Below are 24622 nucleotides of genomic sequence, written 5' to 3'. Positions count from 1 at the left end.
TACTAAAATACCCTTCATATTTTGTCATCATGTAACATTTGCTTCCACAGCATATCACTTTTTAATATTCACATGAAGTATTCTCTACCCCAAATCATGATTCACCTTTTCACCATACTGCATTACAAATCACTGCAGCTCCTGACTTCACATGCAAACTTTGACAGGCGTCAGATAACGCCACGTCTTGGCTTCATGTAGCGCCTGTTCTAATGCATTATTTTCTATAATTACTGTCTTCACGCATTGTTTTGATCATCTTACCACCGAGTAACTGTAGCTGACTTCATGTGTCACCATTGTTCCGATACAGATCACATATTCTTGTTCCACTACAGATCACATGCAATTCCCTACCTACAAACAATGTGTTGCTTTATTTTTGTGATCTATCGATATGGTTTAGGGGTTATACCTCGAGCCTTCATGTACAACCATCTCGCAACTCTGTACGAGATGTAAGGCAGTTTCATAAAAACAAGCTTACACAATATTCAATATACTTTAGTACTTTTTACTGTGAATTTTGTTGATGACAATATTAAGTTAAACAATAAAACATATTCAAACAATGCATTTAAAACAGAAAATTAAAGACTGCTTCATAAGAGGGTTGTCTCTGTGAGTACATAACCACATATTAAGGACAAGGAAATTACATTTAGACAATCATTATTATCTACACAGAAAATGCAAACACCAATAATAATATAAAAATACATTTTAATGAATCATGATAGACTACAATTAACGAGAGTGTATAACATTTATATTTAATCAAGTATAGAAACGATACATTACATATAACTTACACGTTATATCTCAACGCGCAACTTCATACGTACCAGTATTTAAAAGGTGTATCACTTTAATAAAACCATATGATGTACAATTAAATTAAAGCAATTCGGTGTAATCTGCATGAAAATAAACCATGTAAATAAATTAAATGTACCAGTACCGGTAGTTATTTCCAAATTATAAGTGATTTAATTAAACAACATTTAAGGCGATTTTTTCTTTTTGAGTGATGTTAGTCGCACAACTAGCACCACAATCACTTCTCATAACTCACAACTCATAAATCAACTCGCCACACCACGCACTACACCCAAACACACACCTACACACACGCTGTGGCACATTCATTAATTCTTTCATGCAAATATTCATTGAAGAGTCCAATGTCATATTAAAGTGCATATCACATTATTTAGTAACAAAAAGTGTCGATAGAGAAGTGGAACAAACGTTTGCTCTGATTGAGTGAAATCATTGGCAGTGACATGTAATATCAAAACGATGTCACCATTTCCTCCCCAGTATCCAAATCTAGGTCTTCAATGTTTGGATCACTACTTAAAGTCCCAGAAGGTGACGTATCTGAGAGAACGCTGTTGATGTCTGTCTCTGTAGTGTCCAGTGGTGTGTCATTCTTTAGTGACACCGATTGAGCTGATGTTTCTGCACCGACCAAAGATTCACCGGATATGTCCGTAGATCGGATTTTCTCTCTGCTAACTGACGAAGTGTCCTTGTCGAGGTCGAGGTCGCCGTCATCCGTATCCCCAGTGTCCATGTCAATGTGTAATGTCACTTTCTGCTGATTACCCACAGTAGTTTTTGGTTGTGGTGGAAACAATAACTTACGTTCTGTACCACTACTACTGGGCCCTGGCGCAACCTGCTTATACTGCTCTGGCTCTACCCTCTTTTCTGTTAAATCTGTATCGGGATATACCTCGGTGCCAGGGGACTCGTTGTCATCAACGTTACTTGAGCTGGAGGAATCATTCTCTACTCCACTGTCTGCACCATTCGTCACCGGATGCTCGTGTACAAACGCTTCGTTATCAAAGTCCATCCTCAATTCCTGAGACTCGTAAAGCATAGTCCTCTTTGTGTTCGCTGCCAGTCCAGAAGGTGTGTTGACACTATAAAATATATGAAATTATTTAATTTCTGTGCTAATTAAATGTTAGGCATTTTTGTAGTTTCGATCGTTAGTTTTCGGTCTAAATCATTTATCAGTTCGTCGATGACAAATCCACTGTGTAAACATGCTAGACTGAACCTGGTCCAAGTTTAAAGTAGACATTAAAGAGCATTTAATTGTACCTTTTATGTCGTAAATAGATGTAATCAACATAAATTTGTATATTATGGAATATCTCATTAGAAAAGGTTTGGAAAAAGTTTTACTCAGTTCGAGGCGGCTTTCGTTGATTAACATATTTACAAAACAAAACATATTATTTTAAACAAATATACGGTCCAGCATCAAACTCCAACTAAAATGTATATTGGAAACCTAAATTTGATCACAACTGAACAAGTTCAACCGTTTCCTTGCCAGAAGTACTTTTTCTCTCTCATCAAAATATCACTACCACCCCATTTAACATATTAAAAATTGCTTTCATTGAGGATTATTTTCGTAATAACTCAATGAAAGACAAGCGTCTTTTTCGTGGATGCATACTACAAAATCCCAAACAATGGATACGTCTTTCTTGTCATGTTCCTGTAACGTCTCTCAGGATTACAAGTGTATCCGAGATTCAGCTAGGCGAAATCGGTGCACGGATTTACTCAGTACATTCCAGTCCCAAAACTGTGGTTTCTTATTAAGTGTTAAAAATCACTTTCGAATAGTTAATCGGATATTTTGATATCTGTGGTTTTCAATCTCTGAAGTGCAAAAGATATTACTGTCTATAACTTGTAATATCATATTATAATAACAATTTTTGGGTGGTTGAATAACACATTTGCAAATAAAGCACAGGAGAACGACAAAACAAAGACATACCCAAGCCTGCACACAAATACATACATATAAAGGTATCACAGCTAGATAAAAACACTTATATACATTACAAACACATACCAACACACAAATACATACAGTTCAAGGTATCATAGCTAGATAACAACACTAATATACATTACAAACACATACCAACACACTTCGTAAACTTATGGATATGGTTAAAATCATTAAACACGTGCGTTACACTAAGGTGCTAATAAGAGCTATATTCGAAAAAAATGTAAACTGTCAAATATCAAATGTCCATGCCAGATTGTTTGACTGGGAATCTAAAGGTCAAACACACGCATCCTAATCTAAACTGAAGTAAATAGTACAGTGAACCTCTAAACTTATGCAAAGATCAGGTCAAATATCAATAAATGAGATTTATTTTATTCGTTCTCATTTCACTTCAATGTACCGAAGAATGATTTATATAAGTTTATAAGCATATCACCATTCACATGTATTTTGTAAATCATTAGGAAACGAAACAAACGTATCGGGATTGTGCATAAATCCCAAATTGGGCGCAGTTCGATCGACTATAAGAAAGTTACAATGCTGGCACAGTTCTGCGTTGTAAGGAATATAAAGTCTAAGGAAAAGGTCATTTAAGCGTTATTGGGCAGTAGCCATAATCACTCAGGTTTAAGGATGGATGATTCGGTCAACGGTCAATCAATTTATGCTTTTTATTTATTAATGGTCAGTAATTCTCACTGTAGACTCTTCATCCTATACAAGTGTTGGAAAATAACGATAAATTGAATATGAGTTTTGTTCGCTGAAGGTCAATTTAGAAAATTAAAAAAATATTTAGACAAGCCACTCCAACTTAGAAAAATGCTTAACAAACAACTCTTTTTCGTTGACGAAACACAAAACTATGGGATTTGTTTTACCTTAAAATGATGAAATTTGTGTAAACATATCGTTTAAGACTTGGTACAAGTCCTTTTGTCCCTGTTTTCATTCGTTAACTTACTTATTTTATCAAACGGATGATTATGACAATTGTCTATTTAACGATGCATATTGGTACATTAAAATATCAACAGATCTCAATTATTGACGATCAAAAAACCAAAATAGAGCAAAATAACAAAGTCAATTCATCTGTTCAACCCCTGGTATCACCATGAATAAAACCGTTGAATTGTAAAATGGTTAACAGAGTCAGACAACACACGTTTCCATCCCCACCCATTTGCGCTCTATCTTCTTAAGTAAAGTCATCAACATGAAATATGGATAACGAAAAAAGAATACTATAATACAATACAGATTAATAACTAGTTTGGTTCGGTAATTTAACTCAAAAGTTAATAGCATCATATGCATGCATATATGATGTATGAAAGGAGGTACTAGTGACGGTATTACAACAACAATGCCCGAATGGGATTACCTGCCTCAGTAGTATGGCACTCTGTAGGAACTAACGGAATCCACATTTCAATGGCATACAACAGAATAGTTGACAACAGCTAGTGACCACAGGTCAGATATTCCCTTACTTTTTACAATTTTCACAATCATCTATATCACAATCTGACTCTAATCTTGATTTGTTACGTACATGTATATGATCTGATAAATGTTTGTAGACCGAGAAAGTTATTGTTATACATTAAACGCTGGGATAAACCTATAGGTATACATTTTAACAAGTGCTACAGTCACGTTACGAAGGTACTACCTAACAATAAACGTGTACGGGTCTGTACATGCAATTGGATTTAATAGTGGCAGTGTTCATGGTGTATGGTGCAGTGAAATAAATTGTTGGCAAACTTTCAATAACTAACTTATGGAGGTGCAATCACACGTGTGTATCGTATGTTATCACTAAAAACAATTTATTATGTGCAACATTTCTTTAAAACAGACCATATAAGTACGTCATAAACTTAAATGAATTAATACATTTATATTTTCACACGATATGCCTTACATGATTTTAATAGCCCTAAGCTATAGACGAAACTTTGCAAAAAACGCACGCCTCAACGTTCACCTAAATCTCACCTATCATCTAAAGCTGAAAATGATGTCTCCATATTTGGGTTGATGGCAGCAACAGCGAGTTGACTTCCGACATCTGACCGAAGGCTTTCCAACTCCCACATTTTCACCTCCTGCTCCCTTGCTTCGTGGAATCTGAGAAATGAAAGTGACAAAATTGTGACACGATAGGACCTATGAGTGATTGAGCCTGTATTATTTTTTCTCCTTCAAGAAAGCCAGTCGATCATAATATTAACAAAGTTCATCAACTACTAGTATATTAGACTGGCTACCAGCCCCTAAGTTTTATGAAGAATTTATCAGCTGTATTTTACTACTAGCTTATCTCCCCCTAGTTTAGAAATCAGACATCCATGTGATCAAGGTTTTTAGAGTTAAAGTTGTTTTCTTAATTATTCAATATTCTAGAGACGGTGGCCAGTCTACTAGTATATCTAACAGTGTGATAACATTTTTTTCTACGCGATGTTTATCAACTTAAATGTAATTACTCCTTACACGATATAAATCTCTTCCTGTTTGTTAATTATTGAATAATACTTACTGTTTCCATATATGATTACCCGCGATGATCACAAGCAAGCATGCCACGAATATTAATACGGCTATTGTGAGAAGTGCGATTTCGGGAGCCGTCATTAGATTGGACGAGTGTTTGACGGTCGTAGTTTGGACGTAACAGGTGACATCTGTGCATTTAAACAGCCTAAATATGTCAGCAAACTTGGCACTGATGATGCTGAAACACATCAATAATCCACATTGTTTAACAGCATTTAAAAACAAAATGGTGATTTAACCAGCGTTAACCTATTTTTGTTATATATTTGTTTGTTGCAACATGCAGTATATAACGAAAAAGGGAGCGGTCTTTCCCGGTAATATGTTGACGTTTGACTAAATATATGCATTAACTTACTGATATACCATCTCCATAGGTATAAGATGAATTTATTATAGATGAAGGTGGTTCAACCTCTAGGTAGGTCTATAGGAATCGGATGAAGTAATATGTATGTAGGTGACTGACAGTCTGTGTAGGTAGCGAATGGCTCTATTTCGTGTGCAGGTGAATTAACTTTCTTAGGAAGAAGATTATTAGTTTATATGATTGAACTTCTCTGTGAAGCGGATGAATCTATTTCGTGGGCAGGTGATTGACAGCATTTATAGGTAGAGGATGAATCTATTTCGTGGGCAGGTGATTGACAGTATTTATAGGTAGAGGATGAATCTATTACGTGAGTAGGTTGTTGAACTTCCCTGTTGAAAACAAACGTCTGTTTTGTTGTGTTCAAACACATCTGTATTTTGTATGTAACAAAACGAGCACTATCTATTTTACCTAGCTACTCCTTGATGAAAAGACTATGGATGGTTCAGACATATACACCTGTATTATGTAACGTGAGATGATGTCGCCAACTTACCTACTCAGCTCCTCGTTAGAGAGAAGACGACCAGTGGTGCGATTGTTGGCGTAGAGTAGAAGATCTGTCCTGTCAACAAACGGCAAATAAATAAGGTGATGGTAATGAGACAAAAATGTAGAATATAGGTATAAGTGAACATAAATAAGACAGGTGAAATATATAAAAGATGAAGCTTTAATATTCCAGCCATTTTCGTCTTCGCTTAATGTGGTTAGACTTCGGATAATATTCTATAGAATATGACTAATGGAGTCTGTCCCTGCCTTGGGGTTGAACTAGAGGAATCTCAACCCGAGGTGGGAGTTTCTGAAGTTGCCAAACAAGAAGCTTGTCGAGTAAGTTGTTACCCTGCTGACCCTGTGTCGTAATACTTATTCCGTCTGACTCAACCCTAGGGTAAAACAAGGATACCTCACACCGGGTAAAAGGGTTTATAGATTTGTCCCTGTTTAGAGAAACACGTTTCTCTTACCCTGGACAGGTGCATTTGCACTTTTACTGGTGTGAAATTTCGATGTCTCACCCTAGGGTTCAGACGGGGGGATTCCCCTATTCATAACAATGGTATGACGTCACTTCCACAATACAAAAACGTCACGTCAACACTGAATTTAGCATGTAACGTTATCATTACATTGTGTATATAATACACAATGGGACAACAGGGTTAGAGAAAAAGAATCATTCACCCCCTTGTGATAAGATAGGTGAATCTCAACCCTCGGGGGAAGATTTATAAGTTGCCAAACAAGAGGCTTTTACTTGTAAAAGTCGCTGCATAATATGACAAGTAGGCTAGTTATTGCTGTATAAACGAAACTTGATTGTACTATAACGTCTATATCAACGACAAATCAGAACGGAAAGTCGATGCAAGCAACAAACATTATATAATAATTCCTCGTCATGCTGAAATATCCTTGCATTCAACTTCAGTTACTTGGGTATTATGCTATACTGCAAACATGTACCTTTCTATTCGAGCGTTGGAATGCTGTCATATATATCCATAGTCGATATATTCTACGTTTTACATATACTTTTTTTTTAATATTTCAATAATATTGTAATACTATAGAAAAACACATTCTTAAATATTAACCATTTTGTTAAAAAAACAAGGTATAAATCAGTAACAAGGATAAATTCAAATGAGTACCAAACGTGAAAAGAGTCCATAACTGTCGAGAAAGACATGGTTTAATACCATAAAACAAGTGTAGAGCTGCCGAATCGTTATTGGTAATTTGCATTATGCTCTGATAGAGTTTCTGTTTCGTTTTGAAAGTATTTTGGGCAAACTTTGAAAATGATAGAGAAATACTTGAACCTACGACTCACAGGTATAGTCATCTAAAGTCAGCGGTAAACGAAATCTTTGTTGAACTAAGATAGTAGCGACAGGTCATCGCGGATATTTAATACAGGCATGACAAGTTAGACAAACACATTACCTCAATTACATGATATTATGTTATGGACGTACTTGTCTGGCTCTACCTCCGTAGAGATGTGTGCTTTATATCCCTCCACCGTGATGTTTACTCCCAGTATTGAACTCAAGTTCCTACAAAAAGCAAAATTGCGAACTTTCAGTCATCACACGTGGTGTGGTTAGCCAATTGATGTAGTGTTATTATATATTTCGTGTACATTAAGATCGGATTTTTCTTCAAAGAGTACAATAGCAAATGCTTACGCAATTAAGGCTTGCTTCTGTTTCTCAAATTCTTGCGGCGCCATCGGGATCACATATGTTAGTCTGTCAGCGTCCGGTATTGTTATAATCTGAAACAAACACTAACACGTGTAACACGTAACATCTACAGGGTAAAACGTTTGAAAGAAATTCCATAAATTCGCATGAAAAGTTTGCAGAGATTTATTGAAGAACAAGATTCATGGAAGCAGAAATGACGTCACAAATGACGTCAAACGTTTCATTTTGATGCAATTTCCGTTCTGTGCAATATATATAACAATTTTCGAAACAACTTGATATTTCTTGCGTCTCAACGACTCAAGAAATGTTAGCACTCAAAAATAACTAACTAAGCAGCGCCTGCCAGGCCGATGAAGCCGACTGTGACACTCATACAGAAACAATTCGCACCAATTGCACAGGAATAAAAATGTTCTCGAAATCTTGCACAAATTAGTTTAAAACAGTATGTATGCATGTATTTAAAAAAAATAATTTATCTTAAAATAAATCGTTAAGCTTCCTAAATATTTTGTTCCTGTCAATATCATGTTAACATATTACACAGTTGTGCGGCGTTACTATTTGTCCGGTTAATGTCATGGTAAACAATGAAAACAGGTGACCTTGTTATGTTTTCCGAATAATGTTATTAATACAGAGAACAAAGTTGTGTTTTTTTTCGATTGGCTACCAGAGTTTTTTGTTTTGTATGTACAACTATCAATGCGCACAAAAATGTTATAACAGAATGACTTACCGTAATATTGACATAAGACGAGAGACCACCTTCGTCAGTGGCAGTCACCGTCAGTTTGTATGAGCGTAATTTTAACGAGCTCTTTAGCAGTATTCTGGTGTTATTGCCGCTTTCGAGGAAGAATGGAAGTGCGGTGCCGTTTACCAGACTGTATGTTATGGTGCTGGTATCGTCGGGGTCAAATGCCTGATAATAAATGCAATACATTACATGTCTTTTATTTAGAAGTGAATGATATCAGTGAAGGTATCACGTTTTATTTTCCTTGACGGCTTTAAGGTTATATATCACTCCCCTATGATATAGAAGGATAATCTTAACTAGAGTGATAGGTTTTTGAGCTTTGTGGCCGAATGCTGAACTTGAAACATCTTATTTCTAAAGTTGAAATATTTTCGTGTCTTCTTTACGCAGAAGTGATATATTTCATACACTTTCCTCAGTAAAAGGTATTCAGAGGTGTAATGAAGGACACATTGCACTGCATCGTAAAATGGCGCATAACATTGGCTATAACCATTATGAGGAGGTCTTATTATTAAACGATGACGCTGCATAATTACATAAAATTAATGACACGATCGAATTGTTAAGTTTTTAGCTGTAGGACGATCAAAACAAATTTATCTTTTCATTAATAAAAAAAAGGAAATAGACAGACAGACAGACAGACAGACTGAAAACATACTATTTCTAGCGGTTCATGGTAGAACCATATCTTTATATGCTTGGTACAAACTGTATATGCCTGGTACAAAGTTAAGCGTTTACCTTTAAACTTGAAACTGATGAGCTATTGATTTATGTTGTGAAAATATATTTTTCAGATACCTGTTTCCATTAGCACCAGAACATGTATGAACAAATGTTAATCTGATGACGTTACATGCAAGCGATTGCTAAAAAAACACCTACCTGTAGCTCAGCAACTTTTCCCGCCAGTTGCAGATTGACTGGTACACGATAAATGAGTTTAGTATCGGCGGCAAAGTGGGGAGGGTTATCATTCACGTCCCCGACCCTGACTGTTACAGTTACTTGTCCCAAAGACTCTGTAACATCGGGGAAAGGCAGCATATAACTGGACAACATGTAGCCAAGCAAAGTCATTATTGTTCATTAAACTAACTATCATGTATCACAATAACATTGGTTATATTCCAATAGTATTTAATTATATGTGTGATAAATCTTCGTTTTGGTGAATGCAATCCTTTCATTTGTAAAAACAAATAATTTTTGAAATATATGTCTTTGGAAAATAGATAAAACATCAATAGATATTGCACATGCTACAGAAACAAATCCAAGATTTCAACACGTAAAGCATATTTTTTCGGAAAAAATGTGATCAAGGCAATTCCTTCCAGTTCTAGCTTGCACTGATTTTTTATGTTTCTCTAGAGCTCGACGTCTTCCTACTAGTCAGATATGCTCAATGTGTACTATCAAGTTACAAATTAGAGATGCCGACATCTATTTTCAATATCAATTTAATAAACTAAACAAAAAATTGCCCTATGTATAGATTTCTGATCGCAAAGACATAATTCAAAGGAGGTACATTGAGAAATCATACTGAATCCTAAATGAATTGTGTAACTTCTTCGTATACAGTGTAATACGTATATGTATATAAACGCTTCTAGAAATGTTTCTGAGTGATTGTTTAAAAAATGAAAATAAATAAATAAAGTAAAGTTGCCGTATGATCGTTGATTGAGACACGGAAGCACATTTCATTAGCGTTTAATTTTGGAGGAAATTTTTTTGTGTGTAAATTGAATTTGAATGAATAGCTGTTAATTAAAAGGAAGCTGTGGTTTTAATGTCCATACGTGTGAGCCTTGTATAACGTTATATTACCACCAATAGATCGCCTCGACCTTCCGCTACTACGGATGACCTCGGCAGACACATAAAGAGTGTACGTTTCTGCTAACTCCCGGTCAAGTTTTCTGAGGCAGTATATTTCACCAGTCGTTTCGTTCACCGCAAACGTATTACTCGTCTCTGTAAAAAAATATACCAATGTGTTAACGAAGTATTCATCTCCTTCACGAATAGGAGCCGACTTCAAATATAAATTCAAAGACTCTACAAAACTTTATATAGATAGTTTGCTGTATCTCACAAGAATAATGAATATAATGTATGTGTACCCAATACCATGACAACAGATAATTGGCTCAGTATTCAATCTTTTACATTATTTTACGTTGCTTTGATTGCACTACTTTAAGACTGCAATAATCACTCTACCAACTGAGAAGGAAATATTGAGTTGTTAATCATCTACAATATAAAGATGAAAACAATTATGCGGTATGTACGCTACATTGTTGTGAACGACTTGTACATGTGATGTTTCGTACAAGTCAATCACACGCATGTTTCGTCAGAAAATTATCTTTGTTTGAACATTTCCGTAGCGTTACCGGCAATCCTATCTCTGACTGACCTTCCGGTTGAACTGATATGAGAGTGTAATGCACGGGGTACCCCGCCAGTTCCTCGGTAGTGTTGAGATCTAACAACAGGCCACCCAGTTGGTTTTCCTGGACATCAGTCGTAAAATGACTTTTAATGAAGCTTGCAGGTTCATTCCGTAAGTGAATCACAACCTGTGTGAAACAAAATTGGTACATCAAACTGGTAGTCTTAATGCATTTGTGTTGTCAATGATATTTCATACTGTCACCAGTACGATCTGATTAACAAAACTATAACAATATCGTGCTTCATTTTGCCAAATGCGTTCCGCTGGTAACAATTGTATAGCAAAGTCAAACGTACCACAGCCGTGTCTGTCAAGTTGTCATCCTCCGCAAGTACTTCCAGAACGTAAGTGGACTTTTTAGAGTCCATCACCTTACAGAGGGATATAACACCACTGGAGTTGTCAATACAGAACGTTTCTAGGCCATCTAAACAAAAAACACACGTTACGCTTACACAACTGTGGGGTTAAAGTGTTTTTACATAATTGACTGCAATTCTTTACAATATAATAAGTTCTCTTCAAGCTAATATATGTTAAATGTGTCATGCAAACCTAATAAAAAACATTTATCACAATGGAACGATAAGTACCAGAAATGGTGTATGTGATGCCAGCATCTCCTGCCGTCTCGTTCAGTATTACGGAGTGTACAGGTGTGAAAGGTGACGTGTATATGTTGTACAGACGTCTCTTGAAATGAGGGGCCGTGTCCGGTACGTCAACAACAGTTACAATCAAGGATACGTTGGAGCTACGCATGGGGGATCCCAGATCATGTGCCACCACTGTCAAATGGTACGTGCTCATGGTCTCAAAATCAGTCATCCCGGACTTCCAAATGGTCCCGTCTATTGTACGAAAAGTGCAAATAAATCAATATTTATATCCTACTGTCCCTACACACAATAGCAAAATCAGAATCAATCAGCTTGGGATAGTCCACAGTAACGGTGGAGATATCCAAATACTTAGTATAGGGGAAGTCTCAAAGAAACGACGTAAGCTATACGTTGGGAACAAAGATTCGCCGGCAATACCGGTTGAAATAAGTTGGCTTAAAACCTACCTGTTGGGTTAATGTAGAACGGAATGTTTTCCTCTTGGATACTGTATACAACAGTCCCGTTATCACCTAAGTCGTCATCCGTCGCCGATACGTTACAGACCTGTAAAGAAATCAAGTTCAATGTCATTGATTTCACTTCGTTATACCTTAGCCCTCCATATATATAAGTACTGTGACCTTGATGCGGAAAACAAATTATTGGAAATTGTTCCATATAATAATAATAATAATAATATACAACATGTATATAGCGCCCTATATAATTTGTAAAATTACTCCAAAGCGCTTTACAACATATGTGAAACAAAAACAAAGGCTTACAATCACTTTTATACATTTAAGCAAGCAGATAGATACATGTAGCAGATATGAATGAAGTTAGTTGTTAGCATCACTTCATTATTAGTAGTGGATTTGAAATGTCAATCATTGTTCAACATCCATTATAATTTTTTTATGAAGTCTCAAGAATATAATACAATATGTTCACCGCTACTAGCACTTAGTACACAAAATACCTGCTGGAAGGCCGCGTTCTCTAACACAGAGCATGTGTAGTTAGTACGTTGGAACTGTGGCGAATTGTCATTGATGTCGTTAATCTCTACCTCGACAAAGGTTGTAGTGTTCAGAGGCGGCAATCCACTGTCCGCAGCCTGGAACAGAGTTGTAACTGTGTTACGGGTCACTATAGTGGTTAACCATTCATGGAATACATGAAAACGATATCGGTATATGCGATATAATGATAAAATAGATAACTTCCAAAATGGCCAAGGATACTCAAGTGTGTTGTTTTCAATAGCCCTACATATTTAGCGAAACGAAAGTAATTTTTGATTTTTTTATGAAAATAAAACACGTGGGTCTTACCTGCACTATGAGGTTGAAGTTTTGGTTTGTTTCCCTGTCCAATGTCCCGTTAATTATAAGATTACCGGTCGTGTCGTTGACACCGAATATATCACCTAAAATACAAACAGTACATTATTGTTTAATGGTTTATGTACAAAAAATATTAATTCTACCTTCGCTCCATCTGCTGCTGAACAGAAAATCTGCGGCAGCGAATAGAAAATACCACTTTGATTTGTTAATATAAAATCATAACTGAAACTTTTGTCATCACATGGGATCACATAACATAAAGGATATCTTCAACGCAGTGGGGTTAAGATGTATTTTTATAATTTCCGCTATTTAACTGTTAAAACTGTACGTAGAATGAATAAACACATAAATGTATAGCTACATAGACGGTAATATACCATACATCAATTCATACCAGTAAAGCAAACGTTTATGCAAGATAAAATATATACATGTACACTTGCATCATATGTAGACTTAAAGTTCGACATAAAAGTATACACGTATAGTAACGTAGACTGTAATGTACTATATACATATTTACCCGTATAGTGCACGGTAATATACGATAGCTTTACTGTAAACTTACATTGTTCATAACGTTATACAGTTGTGGGACCGCATAACGCACCAAAAATAGCGTGCGCACACCGTGCATACATCGTTCACACACTGTCCGCACATCATCCACATATGGTGCGCACAACTGTGCGATTTAGCAATCGTTCGCCCCGTTGTGCGCTTCTCTCCGCACAACTGTGCGATTTGGTATCAGTTGAAGATCAAAAATACGGAATGACAAAAATACGGAAGGCTTGTATGCGATAATGTACACTGTGTATATATCTGTAATTTCTCATCACAATAATCAAGATTATACAATTTCACAATGCGTGTTTTACAGTTCTACAGCGACCGTTAGACTGTCAAGAATGGGTTTGGCTCCAAGGTAACAGAACAGGTAAATAACAATTTGATGAGTGTCCGGAGTTTTACCTGACCAGTGCCTGACACACAGAGCTGATATGCGATACCGTTTGACCGTAATGAATAGTATTTGTTATTTGCATTCGTTTGCCTATAGCTCCACTTCACCTGGATTTTAACCCCCCCCCCGGCCTTACCCGACGAGTTACGTAAGTGCCCCAGGCGGGGGGAAACTACGGTCCAGGAACATGTACAAAGTGATTATGTTTACCTGTATACGGGATTGTGTTGTAATTTTACATGTGTCGATTACGTTTGTTTAAAAACACAGAAAACACAATTTCTAAATATAAGAATGTATAGACAGAAAGATAAGTTTATAGATGTTGCTGGAATATAATTATATGTTTAAACACGAAACCGTATAAATTGTTAAGGCATTCCTCAATTTACACCAACCACGATTGCTATCGCACAACGTTCGTCCATCGTGCACACAGATGGGCGCAAGCAATGATCGTCCAGCTTTTTATCGTTCGCCCATCGTGCACACACCGTTCACACACCGTGCACACATCGAGCGCACACCGCACATCGTGTAACGTTGTGCGATCCCACAACTGTAGTACGATCCCACAACTGTAGTACGATAAAAGATTATACCTGTATAGTTAAGTAGACTGTAATGTATTATAGCATTGCATCCAGCGTCTTTGTCTATCGCTGAAACAGCCTCTATATCTAGTATGACGTCGATACCTTCTGTTACAGTAAAGACGTATGGCAGAAACTGAAACTGTGGCGCGTTGTCATTAACGTCTGTCACGTGAATGTTGACCTGTAACATTTAAAATGAGCGTCCTCCTGAAATAACTGCCACATTGTATATTATATATCACTCAGTATAGCAATAGGTAAGTATGATTAAAAAAATACAGCTTACAAATGATGTGTAGGGCATCAAACAAAAGTAGAACATATTACAAACAAAAGATATTCAACATTTAAATTATTCAAATCAATCAATCTGATTAGAAATGCTTTAATATTGTCCAAATGGACAACGAGTTTTGTTCGATATACATTTATATAATAGCTGACACTTATCGTATATGACAAACCATTGTAAAAGCGGTTCTCTCTGGAGTTTTCCCATCCGTCACTTGCACAGCGAAGGTGTGTGATTCACTCTCCTCCCGATCTAGTGTGCTATTTAGTGTAATGTTCCCCTGTAGACAGATATCAAAAGATTGTACACAGTTTCGCCAATGTTAAAACTATTTATGATATAAATAAATGTGGCCGATGTGAGCTCAAACCGTTTTTATTGTGTTTTCCTTGGAATGAACAAGAGTGAGAAGTTACCATTGAGTGAGAATTAATCATTTTTAGAATGATCATAAATATTATGAATATAAAATCCGGAAACGAACATGTGCTTATTCCTAATCCACCCTTAAAATAATATATATTACATGTATGGTTTATTAAGCTTTACTGATTCCTACCACACGTGTCAGTTTGTTGGTACTGTAGATATGACAATGGACAGGCAAATTGGCAATTTCTATTTAATACTCACGTATTCCTTGGAAAGTATTATATAGCCGGGAAGGACAAGGACGAATGCAAAAGGTGTATGTAAGAGAGTTATTAACATTTACAGAATCCTTAAAATGTATCAGGAGGTAACATGAAATGACTAGGAGGTACATGTACGACGAGGGAGTATGTCAGATCGAGGTTGGTGTTAAATACTCACCGAGGCCTTGTCAAGTACCAGTATGTGAGTGGGTATGACGAGAGAGTATGTCAGGTGGTAACTTGTAACGTTTGGCATCATCGCAGTCACCACTCCCACATATGACCCTTCACAAAGGTAAGCAAAGATCAGGAATAAAAAAAAATCATTTCGGATCGAAATAATCATATCATTTACACAGAATACTTTTAATGGTTATTAATATATTCCGTATTTTTTTAAATGGATTGACCTGTATTGATGATGATGAATTTGTTGTCGTGTTATACTGTCTATCTATAACAGACAAATATAATGAGAACAAGTTGCTCAACTAAAATTTCAAAAATTAAAAATTTCAGGAAACCTTTACCTAATATTTTTTAAATAAGTAAGATTCCGCTTGTTTCCTGCACTGATAATTATATAAAATGTTGCATGTTGATATTTCGGATACAAAACGGAGTGTCAAAGAAATCAAAGACCTCATGATGTTATTCATACCATCAAATATATAAATAAACTACCAATCAATTCCGCTTTCGAAAATGTGATCGTTTCATTTCTACTTGTCATTCAATTGAATATGTTATTTTGCTATATTCTATGCTTTGCTGCAGTCTATAAATAGTATTTATTTTGTGTCAAATCTCAAAAGTTAATAATGATATTTTCTAAAGAAATAAACATAGCATATACCTACCATTAGCCATAGACTCGGGAACACTGAAGTCATACATAGCTTTGTCAAATACAGGGTTTTCGTCACTGATTTGCTCAACTGTCACATGCAGTGTCAGATTAGTACTTTTCGATGGATCTCCCTCGTCGGCCGCTTCGACCGCCAGCACTATGTCTATATAGTCTGTTGTATTTTTGTATCCTTTCCCCCCCCCTATCAAAGAGTTTATTTCGATTCTCTTTGCAATGGTGACAACACCGGTATTATAATTGCACTGAAACAGGTCACTTTCGATTCCAACAAGTCGGAAATGTACGAGGCTATTCTTGTCCAAATCTTTATCCTTGACATAAGGAAAAAAGACAGGCGAGTTAACTGGTGATTTTTCCAGTATAGATGTTCTATACTCAGTTATTGGTTTGTCCTGGGAATCATAGAATATCGGGAAATTGTCGTTAGTGTCCAGGACATGACATATCACCCTAACGCTGGAAGACAGAGACGGTGTCCCATGGTCGCGGACATATACCCGGAAAGTATATGTAGCGTTGGTCTCTCTATCCAGTGGTTTACTGGTATTCAGAATTCCATCTTCCGAAACCGCAAATATCGAATAGTCGGAATCTGCAATAATGATGTTACACATTCAACATGAAACCTGGGATGCAAGAAAAACAAAACGAAACAAACAAAAAGAATGCCGAAGCGTAAACAGAACCTTAAGTCAGGACAAAGGAAGACAAAACAAGACAATGAATATTAGATTATGCAACTTTAACAAATTATCTGCTTTAGAGGACTTCATAATTGCTATCATATTATATTTACATTACTATAATTGTATTGCACTCGGAAAGATAAATATCGTTCACAAACGATTAACAGCTGATGCTTAGTTAATAACACGTACCGTTTTTATTAATGAAATAAGACAGACGGGAGTTTTCTCCCAAGTCAGCATCGTGAGCTGTAAACTTGTATATCCCTGGAAGGCTGGTGTTGCTTTCGGTGACGTTTATGAAAACTGGGCTAGACGGGAATACTGGGGCATTGTCGTTTGTGTCCCCCAGTATGATCTCGACTATCGTTAGGGCAAAGTTCCGGCCATCTGATGCTCGAATTATTAGGGTGTAGTTGGCTTTCTGCTCACGGTCTAGTCCTCCAGTTACTTTTATATCACCTGAATTATTTCGTGAGAAAGTAGGGTTTAAGACTATCACTAGATTCACGTTTTTTATGCAAATTGTTTATAACGGATACATACTATTTTTTCATATCTTGCTTTCAACAATATACAGCGAGGCTTTCAACAATATACAGCGAGTCTCAATTTGATGTTTACACGTTATGTTATTTTCAGTTACATTTGCTTACATTTTAAAAGAACCAGCAACACAGATACACGGCCGTTATAATCACATTGAATGCAATGTAACAGGTACTTAAACATTTGTTCTTTCTCAGTGAAAGTTTCAGATACCTACTTTACGCCTTGGCTATTTCAGACATGTCTGATTTACTAGAGTTGAAGAAAAAAACTGTTTTAAATCTTACACTTTGTACCTTACTCGTCTATTCTCTTACCTTGAATGGGGTCTATATAGAAGCGACCTTCACCTCCACTGTCGATATCATACCGTGTTGTCTCGTTGCCATTGATATCTGCGTCTGAACTATAAATAGTTCCGACAAGGTAGGAATTTGGAACACTCTCATTACACGTGAATACGGAAACGTTATGTGTGAATACGGGGGGTTCGTCGTTAGCATCATCCAATGTTATGATGAGAGACGTGGAATTATTTTTTCCGGAACCTAACTGGTCAATTGCCCACACCTGAAACGTAAAAGTTAAGTCAGAGAGTTAAAGTTAAAAAGTAAATTAGAAGACAAAATATACCACTTCCTCTGCATATAAGCACAAGTTTGGAATTCATTAGTTGATACCGAATCAGAACAAGAACCAGATAGAAACCAACAAAAGGGGTAACATTTAAAAAATGATTGAAAGATACGAATACGATCGATTAATAATTTCAGTTAGTGCTACCGATCCTGCATCTCAACCCATAAAAATAGCCAAACATGCGTATAAAAAGTTAAAATGACCGACATTTTCAATATGAAAATATGAACTAAACATATTTCTAATTTTCCAAAATTAACACGCGTATACGGGGATTAATCACTTAGACTCGACTGATAATGAAAGCATAGATCAGAAATCTATCACGCTGCTGGCTCTAGTGAAAAAGCTGCAATCAATTTCACATTAACAACTTTTCAAACGGAACATACAACCACTTAATGCTGTCGTCAATGCATCACAGTCAATTAGAAATAGGACTGATAACTTAATTCGATTGGGAAAATAAAGTAACAGTCCGAACGTAAAAATGACTTAATATATTATTACTAAGGATTGCAATACATATACTCATACAAGAAAATCTTTCATCAAATTCGTACAAGTAAACAATATATTGAATTCATAAAAGTGAATGGGTTTTATAATTTTTTCAAGCGTGTTTTACAAATTATGTGATAAGAAAATCCTGCATAAAATTCGAAAAAGAAAATTCTTTAACAAATCAATACATTATTTTCATATCAATACATTTTACATGGATTTAATAATAATAAATCCAACATATCAGTTCTTTATACATACAATACATTCAAGTTAATCCTACACACTATTTATACATACAATACATTCAAGTTAATCCTAAACACTATTTATACATACAATACATTCAAGTTAATCCTAAACACTATGTGTACATACATTACATTCAAGTTAATCCTAAACACTATTTATACATACAATACATTCAAGTTAATCCTAAACACTCTTTGTACATACAATGCATTCAAGTTAATCCTAAACACTATTTGTACATACAATACATTCAAGTTAATCCTAAACACTATTTGTACAAGTATGTTCATGCAATTCATACAAGGTAATTTTGCATACAATGCATATTTATACAGTTCAGTGGCACATACTCTCCCGAACATTCATACCATCTTAATCTGTGATTCGAGATATGTGAAAACGCTGATATAAATGCATACCGTCAAGTCATATGTGTCTTTTGTTTCACGATCAAGAGTGGCATTCTTGACAAAAATTCTCCCAGTTTTGTTTCTAATTTCGAATGGAGAATCAGTTGAGAGATAAAACACTATGCCATCTGTCCCGTTGTCCCCAGCATCAATATCACTGGCAAGGATTGCAGGATGCTGTAAAAAGGAGTACATAAATAAGGTTATTTAAATTTGGTTTTGTTCAAGTAACATGCATGTACGAAACTCATATGTACATATAAATAATTGAGTTAAATATTGATACTTAAAACACCGTTGTTATGTCATCCATTGTTTATTGGTGTTATACCCAGTAGCGTGTTGAGGTATCACCTATGGCTGTGAAATAAGTTACCTGTAGCAGAGCAATAATTTGACAGGGTTGTCTTATAAGTGACAACTTATTACACGGCTACAGGTTATTTATTGGACAGATGTGACATCACATTCTAGAGAAGAGATGGGCGGAGCTAAATTGGAGCAGTTCAGCTATATAAGTAAAAAGAAAATAACAAACACATGGATTTTTTAGTATAACATTAAATCAAAATATGAAATACCAGTGGTGTACTATCCTTAGGAATCCAAAACCAACTGCTAGAGTCCTAGCGGTGTATATATCCGTGGAATTCAACACATTCAAAATGCAATAGCTAGAGTAATAAAACAGCACGTTACTAGCAGTGTATAAATCCTTGGAAGTCAACACATTCAAATTTCAACAGCTAGAGCACTGTACCCGCGGTGTATATTATCCTTGGAATTCAACGTATTCTAAATTCAACAGCTACGGTACTGTACCGGCGGTGTATTTATCCTCTGAATTCAACACTATGAAAATCAACAGCTATACTTTCTATCTTTTGTGTATTTTTTTCCTTTTAAAATAGGGCTGAGAAATGTTGCTTTAATCGTAAAATTTGGCCCCATATGCTCCTTGCTCTTATCCAAAATGTCACTCAAGCAACTTGAAATAAAACTTGTTTCTCAAGCGTCGATAAATTTTGACTGAGTTATATAAATAACATCCTCAGTGTCAGAGAACATTGGGATATATGAACAGATTTCTATTTCAAAATACGTTACCACAGTCATTATAATGCATATTCCAACCTTACTTGGCTCTTTACATACGTAAATAAAGAATTTTTCCCCCCATGGGGAACCCCTGGGAAACCCACCAATCAGACGGCAGTATTCACGCACGTGATTAGACACGAAGCCATGCTTCCCACTTCATAATTCCTTCAGCCGGCCGTGTTTACGGACGTGTTTTGGTGTCTACGGGTTCCAACTACAACAGGCGTTGTTTGTACCCATACATTTACGTATCCTTTATAACTAGTTAACTTTATTTTGTTTTAATTAAGCTTTTTGCTTTATTTTGCGCCGTTTTGCGACCAGGCTCCGGCCACGTGTTCGCGTTTTTGACGGTTTGTTTACGTTGAGATGGAGACTCCTCCTTCTCAAAGGCGCTGTCCTGGGGGTCATTTTTTTGAGGCTTCCGACCCCCACCCTTACTGTCCTGGCTGTCGGTCTTGCTCTCTGGAGCAGCCGTGTGAAATTTGCCGTGCCTGGCAGCCGACTCCTACCGGTGGTTCTCCCCGCCCGCGAGGGCGTGCAGGTAAGTCGGGTAGGAGGGGCGGTAGGGGTGGGGCGAGGGCTAAAGCTAGGCCTAAGCCCTCGGAGAGCACCAGCGGAATTCCGACCTCTGTCGAGTCTTCCCTGGGGTTCGTGTCGGCGGTTTCGACCCGTACCGGGGCCGCTGGGAAACAATTTGTTTCTTTGGACCCGCACCTTTCTCTCACCCCGCCTTCCGTTTTGTCGGTCGACGTGGGTGAGGGTTTGGGCTCTGTCCCGGTCACCACGGTGACTAGGGGACAGGGGGGCGGCCTTCTCTCCCAATTTGTGGTGGGAGGGCAGGTGGCCCAACATTCCCTTGGGAATATTAAACAGGCCAGCCATGTTGTGTCAGCGGATGCTTCTGTTGGTGGCCTCCTGCCGGTCCGCTCCACTCCTGAGGGTGTTGGTGTTGTCGGAGACCGGCCCCCGGCAGTTTTGTCTGCTCCCGGGGTTCCTTGCATCCCTGATGTAGCCCCTGGCGTGGTGATGGCGTCTAGCACGCCGTCCACCACTGTGCAGCATTTGCTGCCCGGTCCGGTGGTTAGTGATGCTTCGGCCTCGCTAGCCTCGGCTGGATTTTACGGTGGTGTGAGCACTGGTGTAAAAACCTATGCTTCCAGCTCTATCCCTTGTGCCTCCTCCCCAGGTTTTCCTATGGTAGGTGCCAGCGCAGCTGCGTTTGGTTTTGCCGGTGCACGCTGCTCCCCTGGTGGGGCTTGTTTTACTGGCCCTACAGGTTTTGGCCCTGCTGTAGGTCAGTCTGGGTGGAGTTGGTCAGGTCAGCCAGGTGTGGCTTATGGCGGCGGGTGTGTAGGTGGCCCTAGGTTCCCTACCCCGCCCCCCCAAACCGGTCCTGCCTCCGGTTTCGGGCATCAGGTTGGTGGCTCTGTTCCAGGGTCCTCCCTGGTTTATCCCACCTATTTGCAGGGTTGGAATGGAGCTCATTGGGGTCAACAGGCTCCTTTTTATGCTCCGCCCCAACCACCGACCGCCTATGGAGTCTTGGCTTTTCCAGCCGCTCCCCCTCCACCCCAGGGTGGTATGGTTTTCCAGCCTGGATATGCCCCTCCCGCCTTCTTGCCTGCGGCGATGGGTCCCCCCCCCCCTCCATCCGCCACCGAGCCGTTCGCGTAAGCGTTCGCGCTCCCGACCAGCTTCTGCTGCCGGTTCTGTCAGGCAGAGACCGCGTGATGCTAGGGCTGCTGGTCGTGCTGCGTTGGCTCGAGCTCCTATCATTGAATTCGAGTCTACCAGTAACTTCCACTGTCCTGTGTCAACTCCTACCTTACAGCAGGTTCCAGGGAATCTTGGTCCTGCTCCTGCTGTCTCTCAGGGAGCCCCGATAGTTCCGTCGGGTAGGTCACGTTCTCTTTCCCCTCCTCGCACCCCTCCTCGGAGGGCGACGTTGATGGAGGTGGATTCGGCTCTCCCGGTTGCTCCAATTTTACGGAGACTCGGGATGAGGAAAGAGTCGGCGAGTTTACTGACTCTGATTTGGAGTCGTTGGATTCGTCTGGGTTGGACTCGGAAGGCCCTTCTGATGTGTCCCAATCCCGGCCCCGAGATGCTGATCCGGTGCCTCCAGAGGTTTCGGCTTCGTTTCGCACTTTACGTGCAGAAGTTATGATGCTTCTGGGGGACGGGGTTTGCCCATGCCCTTCCACGGATTCGGCCGTCCCGGAGCGCACTTCGCTCCTTCAGAGCATCTTGCCTCCCCTAGCATCTGCCTCCTCGGCTTCTGCTAGGTCTCTTGCGGAGGGACGAGGCGTGGCTTCGTCCCTCGCTCAGGTCAACGCTTTATTAAAGCAGAAGGTGAGCAAGGCTCGCAAGCCTTTTTCCCTCTCGGCTTTACAGGTCGTGGTTGCCGACATCGCAGATTTAGCTGCAGATACGTACCGCATCCACGACCCAGTCTTGGCCCCTAATTCTGTTTCCCTTGAGAGGGATCTGGATAAGTTGCCGGGACGCTGTGTTGACCAGGTTGTGATGGGGCCTAGGGAGCACTCTAAGTTGGAGCGTCTCCTTAGACTGGCTCTCCATGTTCTGTTCTACGCAGACTGGTTTTCTTCTGCGTTGCTGGCTGCGAGCTGCAAGTCGGTGGAGCAGCTCCCCAGCAAGGTTGGACTGATGGAGCGCCTCAGCCAGGCAATTTGCAAGGCACATCTTGATGCGATGGCCTTACTGTCGGCTGCCATGTCACACCTTGTTGTTGCCCGCCGGTTGTCGGTCCTTTCTGGACTGCCAGTCGGCGATTCCTATCGGGCTACCCTTTTGGAGGCTCCCTTGACTGGCGAGGATTTGTTTGGCGGGGTCCTTCCCTCAGTGCAATCTGAGATGAGGTTGGACCCGTTTGCATCTGAGGATGCACGCCACAATTCCGCAGGCAAGGGCGCTAGCAGGAAGAGGCAGGCTTCTGGCTCCTCCAGGCGTAGGAGGAAGAGGGCAAAGACGACTGCTTTTCAGCAGCAGTCTGCCCCTCCGACTTCCGCTCCGGCAGAACGTCGGAAATCTTCCTTCCGCGGTAGGGGTTCCCATAGGGGTCGAGGCAAAGGCAAAGTTTCCAGAGGTAGGAAGGGTTCCTGACTCTTCCTTGCCCTTGCAAACTCCTTGTCCACTGTCTGTGGCCGCTCCCACGTCCTTGGGCGCGGGAGGCTCCGCCGAGGTGGTTTGGGAAGGGCTAGATTGGCCCCTTCCGGACTTGCCAGTAGGCGGTCGGCTGTCCCATTTCGTTCCTCAGTGGAAAGAAATCACTTCAGACAGTTGGGCCCTAGGGGTTGTGTCCAAGGGTCTCTGCATCCCGCTTCTTCGGGATCCACCTCTGGCGCGAGAGCCTATCTTTTTCCCTTCTCCTTCCGATCCGGGAAAGGTGGAGGCTCTCAGGTCAGAGGTTCAAGCCATGATCGCGAAGGGCGCGATCGAAGAACTTTCACGGGACCAGTGGTCTCCAGGGTTTTACTCCCGGGTCTTCCTCGTGAAGAAGAAGTCCGGTGCCTGGAGGCCTATTATCGACCTCAGTACGTTCAACACGTATGTCGATTCCCCGCACTTCCAGATGGAAACGCCACGGCGCATCATTGCGTCAGTGCGTCCAGGGATGTGGGCTACGTCCATCGATCTGAAGGATGCTTACTTTCACATCCCGGTCAGGAGGTCGGCCAGGAAGTTCCTCAGGTTCACTTTCGAGCAGAAGGTTTACCAGTTTCGCGCTATGCCCTTCGGCCTCACTACGGCCCCCTTGGTTTTCACCAAGTTGTTGCAGGTAGTAGTGGGGCACCTCCACAGTCTCGGGGTAGATGCACACATCTACTTCGACGACTCCCTGTTGCTCCAAGTGGATCCAGTTATCCTGTCCCGGAGCACGAGGTCGGTTCTGGGC

The 24622-nt window shown here is 39.3% G+C and overlaps 1 protein-coding gene across 1 annotated transcript in view; it reads right to left on the bottom strand.

The window, feature by feature from the left end:
* Positions 1–706: 706 nt before the first annotated feature.
* The window catches only part of LOC110451854 (cadherin-related tumor suppressor-like), a 112379-nt gene continuing 88463 nt past the window's right edge, over positions 707–24622 (bottom strand). Inside the window, exons 51-72 of the mRNA XM_021500067.1 lie at positions 19612–19779; positions 18115–18367; positions 17441–17710; positions 16552–17154; positions 15870–15976; positions 15229–15336; positions 14771–14945; positions 13184–13278; positions 12829–12966; positions 12311–12410; positions 11835–12092; positions 11538–11668; positions 11203–11365; positions 10608–10754; positions 9657–9793; positions 8742–8927; positions 7979–8067; positions 7766–7846; positions 6277–6345; positions 5391–5585; positions 4847–4978; positions 707–1934 (exon numbers count right to left, since the gene is read on the bottom strand). Coding sequence (XP_021355742.1) covers positions 1295–1934; positions 4847–4978; positions 5391–5585; positions 6277–6345; positions 7766–7846; positions 7979–8067; positions 8742–8927; positions 9657–9793; positions 10608–10754; positions 11203–11365; positions 11538–11668; positions 11835–12092; positions 12311–12410; positions 12829–12966; positions 13184–13278; positions 14771–14945; positions 15229–15336; positions 15870–15976; positions 16552–17154; positions 17441–17710; positions 18115–18367; positions 19612–19779 — 4245 coding nt within the window. The 3' untranslated portion in view covers positions 707–1294. The remainder of the gene's footprint in view (positions 1935–4846; positions 4979–5390; positions 5586–6276; positions 6346–7765; positions 7847–7978; positions 8068–8741; positions 8928–9656; positions 9794–10607; positions 10755–11202; positions 11366–11537; positions 11669–11834; positions 12093–12310; positions 12411–12828; positions 12967–13183; positions 13279–14770; positions 14946–15228; positions 15337–15869; positions 15977–16551; positions 17155–17440; positions 17711–18114; positions 18368–19611; positions 19780–24622) is intronic.

This window comes from Mizuhopecten yessoensis, unplaced genomic scaffold (assembly GCF_002113885.1).
Source record: "Mizuhopecten yessoensis strain PY_sf001 unplaced genomic scaffold, ASM211388v2 scaffold6217, whole genome shotgun sequence".
Taxonomy (NCBI): domain Eukaryota; kingdom Metazoa; phylum Mollusca; class Bivalvia; order Pectinida; family Pectinidae; genus Mizuhopecten; species Mizuhopecten yessoensis.
Note: the sequence above shows the minus strand (reverse complement) of the source record. Positions and strands in the feature narration are given on the sequence as shown.